The sequence below is a fragment of the Malurus melanocephalus genome, unplaced genomic scaffold (genome assembly GCF_030028575.1).
Source record: "Malurus melanocephalus ecotype Western Australia unplaced genomic scaffold, MMel_1.1 scaffold_77, whole genome shotgun sequence".
Lineage (NCBI taxonomy): Eukaryota > Metazoa > Chordata > Aves > Passeriformes > Maluridae > Malurus > Malurus melanocephalus.
The window spans coordinates 1,997,971-2,011,060 of NW_026623309.1; the positions used below are offsets into that span (position 1 = coordinate 1,997,971).

Here is a 13,090-nt window from a genome sequence, read left to right on the forward strand (position 1 = left end):
AAAAATGTGATTAAAATRCAATAAAAGCTTGTTATGACAAGCTTTGTTTATCCATTATGGACCAATCGTAAGTGCAAATAAATGTTAATTTAAGCAAGTATTACCAGACAGGCCTTCACCACATAGCAGATGTAGCAATCTAATTCAGCAGTGCCAATTCTTGATTTAGGTTTTGCTGYACATGGACTGGAAAATTTATCCTGTGGTGTCAGTTTTATTATTGCAAAGGATTTTTTATTTGGCATGTAAACAAACAAATTAGTGCCAGAATCTATTTCTTACATTAAAACATGAAAGTGGACTAGAAAGGAAACTCTTTGACCACTCCTGTGACTGAGCTAAGGCAGGATCAAAACAGAAAAAGATATAAAGTGAGATTACAAACGGTAGACTGAAGAAAGAAAAAATACATTAATGACAGTTCACAGCATAAGGATTGCAAACAAGTGACATTTCCACGAGTAATCACTAGCATTGGACACCATAATGGGAAGAAATGTAGCAAAGTCATTCACATTATTGTGYTGCAAACTGTTAGCTGAGTTTCAAAATAAAAGCAATTTCTTCYTCTGTAAGAGTGGCAGGCTATTTCATACAGCTCAATTTAAATGTTGTGCCTCAACAGATCTGTGCCTGATTTTATGGAATCACTGCACTCGGAAGGGAGGAATTCCCAAAGGAATAAACTCACAATAAAAATTATAGGCAATATTCATTCTGGCATTAAATTAACAGTGGATTCAGTCTTAAGAGGTACTAATCATGTGTTCTGTTCACCATGATCATATTCTGGGACAAGAATCAGGTCTTAAAAGTGATGAATTAAAACTGACCCTGAAATTTCTATCTATAGGATGCCTAATCAGACATAACCTTTATGGGATTTTACATTTTCACACTGAAGCCTGGTCACTTAATTTTGCAGTGAGAAGAAACTCTTTAAGACCAGATAATTGGTTTTTTTTATTTTAGATTTCACTGCTTCCTAATAGACTGTAATTTTTCCCCCTAAACTGAGGTATTACTACTCTCTACACAGTCCTAGGACTAATAACTCAATGTTTTGTAATTACTCTTTCATTGATAGATATGCAATCAACTGTACATACATTTGTGCTACAGAGGAAGAATTAAATCTATAGAATTTTTCAATGTATTTACAGTGTTTTATAGTAAAATATTATTAAACCAAAATATTATTAAACCTAACAGAATAGCACAAAGGTTACAAGTGAATAATGTAATATACAATTCAMAGACTGCAAGATATTTAAGGTGTCCTGTTGATAAAGCTCAAAATCCATTACAGAAGGGTAATACTGGAGATGTTGGCAATAGGAAGTGGAACTGAAATGCATTTTCTTTCAGATGCTTTTAAAATCACCAACAGTGGCAGGTCATGACTCTCAGAAAATAAAGGCCACAGAGAGTTCAAATGATAGCCAAGAAATGATGGCACTTTCAGACTCTGATAGATGGGGCAGATTCTAGAAAAGTTCTTTTTATTAATTTAATGCTGCTGCTCCAGCTGCAGAAGAGTCTGATAGCTCAGTAGTAAAATGCATTAAAAAGCTATTTTGTCTGCTGCTGGAAATGAGGAATACAGTTATTTTGCTCAATAGCTGAATTTTTCCAGAATCCCACTAGTATTCCCAGAGAGATCTATCTACTCTAGCCAAGAGAAAATCCTGATACATCTRTTATATAACCAAAAGTTCTCAGGAAAGAATTCACAGGTACCTGCATGAACAGAATCTCTTTGCCATGATGTCCAGATGTCCTAGAATATTCCAGTCCATTGTCCCATGCAATGTGTGGAGAATTAGGAAATTGCCAAATGCAAAAAAACCTCTAAAAATAAACATATTTTATGCAACCTGTGGGCCAGGTACATGAATGCAAAGTTAGCACCAGTGCAGTGCATTCCAGTGGTGTTTAGGAATGGGTGACAAACGCTGTTGGCCAATTTCCTTCAGCAAATCTCTCTCCTTAGAGATAACTGCATTATTTTGCATCATAATGCTTCACTTTGCCATTTATAACATTTAAACATGCTGCCTGCTCARTAAAACTTTGCTCTTTCTGTGAAATTAATTGAATCTCTCCCTACATTGCATTTATTAGAAGAAATAGAGTTGGAGGTTTTTATTTCCCTGACTTGTGCAGCATTGGTAGAACCCACCACAAGGGTTGTGATTTAATCYTGACCTGTGCAGGTCCCCATTCCTGGCACTTCTTTTAAAAAACACGTGAGATCTACATTCTACTTACACACTTAGAAAAGAGATGAGACTAAGCATCTGAAAGCAAGTTAATTGTTTAGGGCTGAGGAGTAAGAGGAAACTTTTTCTCCCTTCCTGTTTTTGACATAAGTGACCAGGARATTCTAAATACACTATTCTTGAAGTATCTTTTTCAAAGTAGAACCAGAAAACAGCGTAATAAATTACTTCTGTAACAACTGCACATTAAGACCAAAAAGAAAACAAAACCACATGAAAAAAATTATAATTGTATTTACAATTACATTTTACAATAGCAAATGTATTTTGTATCTGCTGCCCTCTTCTTTAAAAAASCAAATCAGTACAGCATAAAGGATAACTGCTTTAAAATGACTCAACAAAAAGCCTTACATGAGCTCCTCAACTGGAACTTGAAACCATTTCCATCTTTACAGCCCTTAGTCAAATTCTGCACAGTAAGTTCTTAGGGAGCAAAAGGCAAGTCTTTTAAGAAGTTTGTCCCCWCAAACATCACTTTGCCATTTATAACACCATCATCAAGATGTCTCATCAAATTGATTTTAGTGTTTCAAMTCCACAGAAAAATTGGAAACTCATGAATGCCACGAAATGCATCTTGGCATTCTTCCACTCATCTATTACATTTTCTAATAAATAGAGCTTTCTTGAAATGCAATTTCAACTTGAAAATCTGACACACTCTGCAAAAGACCAGGCAAGTAATATGACTAAATATGTGTGCAGCTATCAAACATATTGATTTGAAATTGGTCTTGAAGCTGCAAATGAATCCATCCATGGATTCACAGGCAGGGATGCACAATCCCTGTGCAGAGGCTTGTGGACAACAAATTTCACATGAGGACTTACTGTAAATGAGTGTTCCATCTATACATAATTTGTACAGGTGTAGAACTGAAAAACAATTACACTGAAAAATTAYGAGTGAAAGAAACAACACGGCTTTCCAAACAAATTTTCATTAATATTATTTCTTAAATGGTTTAAAATAYCATTTACAAATAAGTAAAGAATAAAGCCTAAAGGAAAAAGGGAAGGTTTTACCAGATCATATTCCTTGTATGATGRCATATCAAAGGGTTTGAGATGCTTTAACAGATGATTGCTACATTATTTCTGGACATATTCAACTTTAACATTAATGACATTAAAACCTGTGCCAGCAGACTGCAAAATTCAGCCAGAATGARTTCAAAAGCTTTACTTCTTTACTTGGTTAGTACAGACCTAATAGTGCTTTAMTCATCTCCCAAAATAAATATTAAAAAATAACACCAACCCCACACAAGCAAAACCAAAATAAAACTAAAAGAGACCGAATAAAASAAATGGTGGAAAAGAAGAGCACATGTAAATGCAGATTTTGAAGTTACTTAGGTATTTCTGGAAGCTTTTCAATATGATTTTCCTTCAAAGTCACCATTTAAATAAATAAAAAAAAATACTCTGTTTTTCACATATTCCTTTAAATATAACAAAAGCACTTGCAATCTGAACTGGAGCCCTCTATTCAAAAAACTTCAAGATTTAAGATTTAAAGATTTTGGAGATGATGGCATTATATTTTAAATTAATCTGTCATGAAAAAAACCTTAATATTTTCTTGAGTACTTGACAGATACTTACACAAAAAAGGGCATCAGCTGAATAAGTGTCTCTTTTTTGGGATTGGCTGTGAATTCTGGCACAGTTTGAATAATTTTGTTCATTACATTCCTTAGGTAATTTTGTAGCTGCTTGCGTCGCTCTTCTACAAACTTCGCATCCTAAAAATAGAGAGGAAAAAATATAAATGGCACAAGGAACATGTTTCTCAACTTTATAATGTAACTAAACATCTCCAGTAAGCATAAAAATCGATCTTTTGATGATCTCTTGTTATTCTGGCTACATAAATACGTTGGCAATATGCAAAAACCCCTTGACTCTGTCCTTAGAGATAAAGGCAAATCATGAATCCTAATAAAACCTTTCACAAAAACATCCACTGACAGGATGTCAGATCCTCTCCCTGGCAGAATCTGTCTTCTCTGGACCATAAACCACTGCAATCTTGGAGAGGCAGAGCAGAACAGCAGCACAGAGGCTCTGGAATAACAATTCATGCAATTTTTTTGAGATCCAGAGTTACCAGTCTTTGCAGGAGGAAACGCTGACTTACTCCCACAATGTCTCCTCAGTTCATATTTTCAKGTGTTGGGTACACAAACTCCAGAATGGATGAGTATTTCTCCAGCATTTTTGTTATTGGATTATTATTTTGTGATTGTGTCTCCATATAGTAGTTTGATTCTTTTTCATATTATATCACAACTCTCATTAAAATGTTTACTAAAGTTTCYGTAGCATTTTAGATCCCAGGATTTTACATTATGTTGGCCCAAATAAACAGAACAGTTCCATAAACTCCACCTTCTGCTGCTGGACTTAGAAGTCTATCACAACAAGCAAGATGTCACACATCCCACAATTCTCATCCAGTTTAAACCTTYTCCCTGTGAGGGATCACAGTGACAGTGAACTGTAATAGAAAGGTGACCCATTTCACAGTAACAGGGAGCTCTAACAGGTTTCCAGTGACAWCAGGCACTGGATGCTTTATGCCACAACCAGAGTGCTCTGTCTCAGGAGTGCTGGCACTGCTCACCTGGTTTAAATGTCACAGTGTGTTCTTTAGGCACAAAGCCAAACCTATTATTAGACAATTACACCTCTCAAAAAAGACCACTGTCTATAAGATGTGTCTATCCAACCTGTATTATTTATGCCTGTAAGAAAAGGCATTGAAATTAATTCTTGTTTCTTTAGGGGAAAAAAAAAAAAAACAACCCAAGCCGCCAACAAAATACCATAAATACATTTGACAACACTGAATAAATTCATTGTATGGAAAAGGTTCAGCCCATGCTGCCATGCATGGGATGCAAATCTGAAGGTTACTGCTTCCCTAGATAGAACAGAACAACACCATCAAAGCACGGATGCTCCTTTGAGTTCAGGAGGAATTCGCTGTAGCATTCCTAGAACCTTCACTGACATTTTGTTCTGTTCTTCTCTCTCATTAGAAGTTACYAGGAACAGGAATATTTTTAGGAGTAACAAATCAGACATAATTGTAGGGACATAACAGTGTAAGACACAAGAAACCACATGAGCAGTGGTGACATCTGGCACTGGAGCCCTGTGCAGGAYAATCCTGCTTTGCTCCACAGGGCAGTTCCAGTGCAGACCCAGCCCCAGCTCCGAGCCCTTCCTCACCCTCACTGCACGCCCTTCATTCTACTTTCACCACATCTACCAATTACATTTTCAAGTTCACAAAGAAACAGCCATTTATAAATGCCACATTCATCAGCTTTTTCGGTTCTGAAGTTTGTTTGGTCACAAATCTTCCACAACAATATTTYCAGTGAAATAATTATGTTAACATTTTCTTATAAGCAGAAGCTGAGTTCCTTTAGTGTGACTTCTGTACTGCACATCTATTTAAATAAAAACATCTTTCATAGCAAGGACTTCTTTTGTAGACACAGGAGCCAAATGTTGAATGCAGGTACTTTCTATCCCTTATGTTATTGTAAAGAGTCTCCTTGACTACAGAAGATAATGGCACAAAGGACTTTTCTAATTAAGACTGCCAGAACATGCTGAGGGAATGCTTTTTTGCTGTTTTCAGCCAATTAAATTAGTGCCTATAATATGGCTATTTTTTTTTTTACCATTTGTCCAAGCAGAAAGCAGAACATCCCAGAAATTAAACTCAGCCTGAAAACAGTTAAAAATGTCCTTTTAGCCTGACATGAATTTGATCTGTAAAACAAACACCAAGCAATCTACCATGAAATTCTGTACCATGTAGCCACGCTCGCTGTCCTCACCAGCAGCAATGTAAACCAAGGTCAAAATGATTCAGCTGCAGGTCTGCACTTTATCATTARACGTGCGCTTTGCAACAGCAGGTCGGCTACTCAGAGGAATGATTTTAGCACAAAGTTGTTACTGCCAAGCTGTTGCAGTAATAAAGAGTTTTTGTCACAATATAGTAAACAGAACAACTGGTAACAGAAAAACACAATTGGCTCAAAGCCCGGCCAGTTTTTTCAGTCTTAAATTATAAAAAGGCACCTGTAACCTTCTTTTCATTGGGCTCAATTATCTGCAGCAGAAATTTAGGTGGTGCTTTATATTCCAACTCGTAAACAAACACCTACTTTTATTTACAAGCAAAAAGTAAAGGGAAATTTTTTGATTTGGATTTGTATCAGTGACACCCACCCCCTACTTTTAGTACATGTCTTTGTGATTGTATGAGTCAATAGTACATTTGCATATGTACTCACACGGAAAACAGCAAAGATCTTCCCCTAAGGTTCAATCTACACATTTATGTACACTTGATGTCAATGTGCTTTGAGGACAAAGTAATTTTGTTAAAATTACAAATACATCCACTTTGCAAAAAGCTCTTGCATTTTCACATTATTAATGGTTAGATTACAGAGTTTTATTGTTAGGAAAACAAATACATCTACAGGAAGATAAAGGAACAGTACAAAGACCCACATTTAACATTTCACTGAAGAGAAGAAAAATCCTGCTAACATGGTTGAAAAAGGAGACCTGCTCTCAAAACATGGATGGGTGTTTTTACAAGCATCAAAAGTATTTTCTGAAATGCAGGTAAGAAAAATGTCCAGAAGAAATGAAACAAGTAAGGTGAATAAATAGCAGGTCTTGTCTCTAACAAGGAAGAACTTGTCCTGAATCACCAAGTCAGTCATTTGACTTGCTGGGATCTGGAACAARGTGAAGAGCTTTGCTTTGTCTCATACATGTCTCTTTTTATCTGCAAGTAATATTTGACCTTCCTAATTGATGAAGAATCTCTTTCCATGTTAAAAGAAGGGGCACCCTATAGAGGGGGGCTTTGTTATAGGAAAACCCATCCAGATTCTGATATACATCTGTAGGGCATCTTGGCTGTATTTAACACCAATTTATGCAGAGTAAACTTAGACTTTACAGAAATGATCAACTGAGACTTAACATCCTGGCATTCACCTTCAATTTTAAGGCATATTTTCTAAAAAATAAAACTCCTACCCTTTCTGCATAAGCTACTGTGAAACTAATTTCCTAGCCCACAGTTCAAGAGCAGTTTTCATTAGGAGACCACAAAATTTCAGTTAACAAGCAAAATTCCCTYAGATTACAGAAGCATCAAAACATATCTGGGAAAATATTTTTAATCTGAAATTCATGTCTCCCAAAATGTTGTATGAAATTCTTTTTGACTGATAATTTGCCACATTTCTTCTGCCCACAGCAAAATGCTAATATCAAATTAAAAATCTCTAAAAATTTTAATAGATCATGGCAATCTTACAGACTCTAACACATATTAGAGGATGATGTTAAACTGTAAAACTAAGAAGCAGAGCCTTGATGTACCATGTTTTATTTTTTGCAGTTTTTCATTYCAAGCCAAGTTCATTCCAACTTGCAGTTTAAATTGTTTCACACAACTGCTGGTCTTTAACACACACTTTTAGTATGTAACAGATGGCAAAACACTGATATTCTTCATTATTAATGGGACAGCTCACTTAAGATGTTTCAAATATTTTCCAGGAGCTGTTGGAAATGCTATGATTGCCATGGTTACCTGCCATGATTTAGGGACAGATAAAACACTTTTAGATTCTGGGCTTGGTGCTGTTGCAATCAACACAAAACTGCTTTTGAGGTTCTAACCATTACTTACCATTTAASCAACCTCCTGTTTGCAGCACTGGGGACAAAATAACCAAAAGAAAACCAAACAACAAAACAGCTGAGGGTTCAATCCAACTCAATCAAGGTAAAAATAAATATGAAATAAAAGGAAATATGGCTTTAGGACTTCAATCAGCCCCTGATACCACACAACACATCCCACCCTAAATAAAGCTGACAGTAGTGCTATTCAAAGTYGAACCTGAAAATGCAGAAATAAACTCAGGTTATTCTGGTGTAACCTAATGTTTTTCACCAAATTTTCCTACCAGTTTTTATCTATTTATGAGGCATCAAATGATAACCTCAAAATGAAGCTGGAGATCAGAAGCTGAGATGGGAACTAATTAAATATTCAATTGCTGAGTCACTCTCACTAGTTTGTAATTAAATAAGTTATATAGCAAATATTCATTTTTACAGGCTAAGTGAAACATTTGCACAGGTCACAATAAAATACAACCTCAATGCATCTGTCCTTCAATAACTATTGCACCATAAAACTTTCAGRAAGGTACAGTTTCCAATTCTAAATATCCCAAATTACACCATATTACACAAAAATCATCTCAAAATTATTGAAACTATGTAAGTTTAAATTTTCCATCTTACTGGTACTGCCAGTCTCTGTATGGCAGAACCAGGCCAGCGTTATACAACAYAACAAAGGTATACAATACATGAAATTGCCATTTTCCCCATCCCAGCATGAGATTTTGTTGTACATTTACTGTTCAGTGGAAAAAACAGGAATTTAAGAGGATGAGATACAAAGAAGAAATCAAGGAACTGTCAGTTTTGAAAAGAAATCTATTTTCCTTTAAACAGAGGTTCACTMCATAATTGTAATTATTACTCTGTGTTTCTCTACTAAAATAGCTAATGCATTTCCATCTCCAGCTCAGGGCCAGAAAAGTAATGCTTTTATCTAAAAGAGTTTGAAAAAGGCATTGCTGCAAACCCATCCAGTAGAAGGCATTCTGAGGGTGAGCTGCAGTCCTGCAATGCCCTCAGTCAAGCATCCATTTAATCAAAGCAACACTTTCATCAGTAAATATGCCAGCAGGAAAAAGAAAGTTTGAGAATAAACCTAAAACTGATCTCTTAGTGTTGTGCTTAACGCCACTGTTAGAAAAAGAACTTGGTAATGTTATGCTAATAAAATCCAGTGTCATCTAAATATTTTGTTATTTAAGGACCTATGCCAGCCTTGTGTTAATTTGTCAACTGGTCAGGAATCAACTGTTAATTAAAAAGCATCAATAACAAACTGCAGCAAGACCCCYAGGGCTTATCTTTTGCTCAGCTGTTGAACAGGGAAACCCTATTTCTGTTTTCTCCTCAGAGAAAGTATTCTCAGTCTACCCTATAATTTTATTCAGGAGATTCTGCAAACTACAACACAACAGTTCATGAAATTGAGATCCATTTTTTCACTAGCCTATATTACAGTAATAACTATCAACAATATTAGTTAAAATGTGTCTCAGTTCAGTGCTTCTCCCCAACACTGCAGTTTTCTTTCTTAATTTCTTTCTTTAATCTGGTTGAAAATGCCCTGAAGACCAATAAAGACARACTCTAAATTTAAAATAACAACCAAAAAAAACCCACCTCAAAAGTATTTAGAAACATGGCACATACAGTGCCTACAATGTTCAAGCTTATATATACAGTAAGCTTTCCCTTAATAAAAAATAAAAACTCTGCTCTCATGTAAAAGCCTAGATTCTCCTTTAACAAAAATTTTATTTAGATACTATGATTCTTTTTTCCTAAAATAAAAATTGAATTAATGATGAATATTGATATTCAGTGCAAATTATTTATTGTGCCTTCATGCAAAGGTATTTTACATGCTACATGACAAAAATCAGATTTTCCATACAGGAAGTGCCTCCAGYATTTCACATGATCTGAAATATTCAATATTTAGTTTTCATTTTTAAAAATTAACACTGAATATCTTTAGTACTAGCAAATGCCCAAAAAGCTGTAGAGCAAGATTAAAATCTGCCARTATTTATAAGACAATACATTTTGKGAAGGAGGAGAGGTGAAATCAAGAATATCGATATAAAAGGAAAGGGAAAAATGTGGGTAAAACTTCGACTTCAAAAAAAGAAGGGTTTACTTTTATTTTTGTAATTCGGTGTCCCTGTCAAGATCTCTCTGAAAGGAAGTTTATCAATCCAAGTAACTCGGTAATTTAGCAGCACCATCACAATAAGAAACAAATTTAGAAAATTATTTTTATATTTTCATTTTATACCAGGAGGCTACTAGAATATCTAAATGACGCATGAGTTGTTATAAAACTGCCATATTTTTATCTAGCAGTTGTCCAAGCAGCATGTAAATTACTTTCCTTTTTTTCCCCATAATGTCATGATGCAAAGCAACACCATCTGAACTGTTTCTATGGGCTCTAAATTCAATAATTTGTTAGAATAAATTGCTTCTCTTAATTATAGCATTACAAGACAGCAAGAATAAAAACATCTCTTGACAGGCAAAGTTTTGTTTCATAGACCCTAAATAGTCTGTATTCCTTCTTCCTAAACTTCACCAGCAATTAGCAGGAAATGTTTGTAACTTGAAAAGAAAACGACTCAATTCACTATTTCACTGAAATGGTGCCCTTGAGCACCAAATGAAAAGATTAATTCAGTGAGACATTCTGATGGAGATGGAGAAATACGAGCTGGAGAACTGTTTACCTTTTGAATTAAACCCCTGAAAATGAAATATGCTGCTCTGCACTCTGCTCCATTTAACCTTCATGCTGAGTTTCAGGTAACCCAGACATTTCATACCACAGAATGGGAAGCATTTACTATAAAGTATTTGTCATATAAAAGCCAACCATTTCCTGCTGACTTATTTCTCTTCTCTTAGATACTGATATGACAAAAAAATGGAAATGAAGAAGAACTGAATGCTCTTTTCTAAGTGCTGTATACATAAAATATCAACTGCAGTCTTATGCAGTAGAAAACCCAGAGGATCTGGATTCAAAATCTGAAATACTCTGTATTCCCCCTTAGTGTGCAGGTGACAGTGTCAGGAAACAGGTGTGCTGTGACCAGAAATCTTAATGATTATGCTAAGAATGAAATTATTTTTATTTCTCTTTGTAGGGCACTTCAATTAAATCACATATTGAAAACCAGATTGTATTCATTTCATCCCAATGGTTTTTTAAAGCCAATATTTCTTTGAGAATTGAACTTTTCATCTACAAAGTAACACGGTGAACTCAAAGGACAAAGTTTCTTTTGTGGCATTGGAATGGCATAAAAACAGCGTTATGTTATTGAATTAACACATACAGCTATRTATCAGATTAATTTGAGTTCTTTCCCAGTTAGAACACAACACAAACAGATCCATTCTTTTCCTTGTAYCCACACTGTAGCACAAAGATATCTGTCAAATTTATATTAGCTACAGTTTTTCCTATAACTCACAAGGAAAAAGACTGTCTGAAAATAATTCAAYACACCAGTTAAGTCCACTAAGAGGGTTGAAAATTAAAATCTACTTACTTTGAAAATCAAGAATTTAAGCTGCTATATTACAACATCCAAAAATCAACCTAAGTTGCATTAATGAAAGCAATCTTTAACTTCAACTTTTTWATATATAACTTGAGGATTTATATTTTCAAAGCTTTTCTCCTTTAATAAATGCATTCCAATTCTGAAACATCAGAGACTCATAATTTTCTACCAATTCTATGTGAAGACACTGGATATCAAAGCTTAATACCAAGAAATATTATTTAGCCCCCTGTCCCAAGTGCATTAACCAGAAGTTTTGCTTTCTTCTCAGTTCCCTCTGACAATCTGACTTTGACAAACTAATCTGATGAAAGATAGTTTCTACGAGCTCCTAAATCCCATAGAGTACAAAAGCACATATATCTGTATTTCTGATTTCAAGGCAAGCCAAAACCATACTTAAATTTTAGGATGCCCTGAAATGCTTTGCTGAATTTGGRCAGAAAAACGYCCAAATCTAAAATGAAATCACTTCCTCCCCTGAGAGTCTTTCTGCACCATCCTCTTTCAAACATTCCATATGTCTTCTGTTATTGTCTATGTGCTAGTTAAACAGGAATTGTTATACTTCCCATTTTAAAATACATATTTTACGTGGGAGGGGTGTGCATGTTCCTTAAAAAAACCTTGTTCCTATCATGCTGCTTCTCCTTTCGTCCCTTTCCAAAGGGACTTTAGTTCCTCCATCATCTGGTCTAAAAAGCCATKTTAAGGGGGTAATGACTGAATAGACAGGTCCTGGTCGCCAAAAWTGGCAATCAACTTTTACAGGAAGGAAATGCATTACAGGGGTTACACATCAGTGACACCATGTAAAACCCTTAACAGCAAAAATATTAACATTCAAACTCTAATTTGAATGGCTCCAAATTACTTCATATATATATATATATATATATATATATATACACAGAGCCAGACAACAACTCTTTACTTGAAAAACTATTTAAAAACAATAAACATTTTAAGCACAAGAGCAAGCTCTACTGTTTTCTGTTACTTGCAAAAAAATCTTTTATCTTCCCTATTTTTAATCCTAAAATACTTATCCTGCAGCCTATCTTCAACTCTTCACTATCTTCACCAACAGGCAAACCGACCAAAGATTGCTAAAAGGCAGCTTTGCTGTTGGGAACAWAAGGAAAGGAATCCATTGCACTCTGTCAGCAAAGGCAGGATTTCCACTGACATAAATGGGAGAAAGACAGAGTTCCTGGGGAACAGAACTTGCAGAATCACAAGATTCTGGCAGAAGCCAATTTCATATATATCCCAAATGCTGTCTGATGTTGTCATACGGATACTGGTGTATATATGGATATACAAATAGATATTTTAAAATGCATGCAGACAATATTCTTGAACTTTCAAAAATAGCTGCATGCACAAATTAACCTACAACTTAGCTTAGTCACTGACAGGTGAAAAGTACACATTCATTTTATTGAACTAACATTTATTTGGGCATGAAACAAGCTATGGCTG

At 35.1% G+C, this 13,090-nt stretch overlaps 1 protein-coding gene across 1 annotated transcript in view; it reads right to left on the reverse strand.

The window, feature by feature from the left end:
* The window catches only part of SNX29 (sorting nexin 29), a 96,381-nt gene that overhangs the window by 24,545 nt on the left and 58,746 nt on the right, over positions 1 to 13,090 (reverse strand). Inside the window, exon 20 of the mRNA XM_057367307.1 lies at positions 3,894 to 4,033. Within this exon, the coding sequence (XP_057223290.1) occupies positions 3,894 to 4,033 (140 nt within the window). The remainder of the gene's footprint in view (positions 1 to 3,893; positions 4,034 to 13,090) is intronic.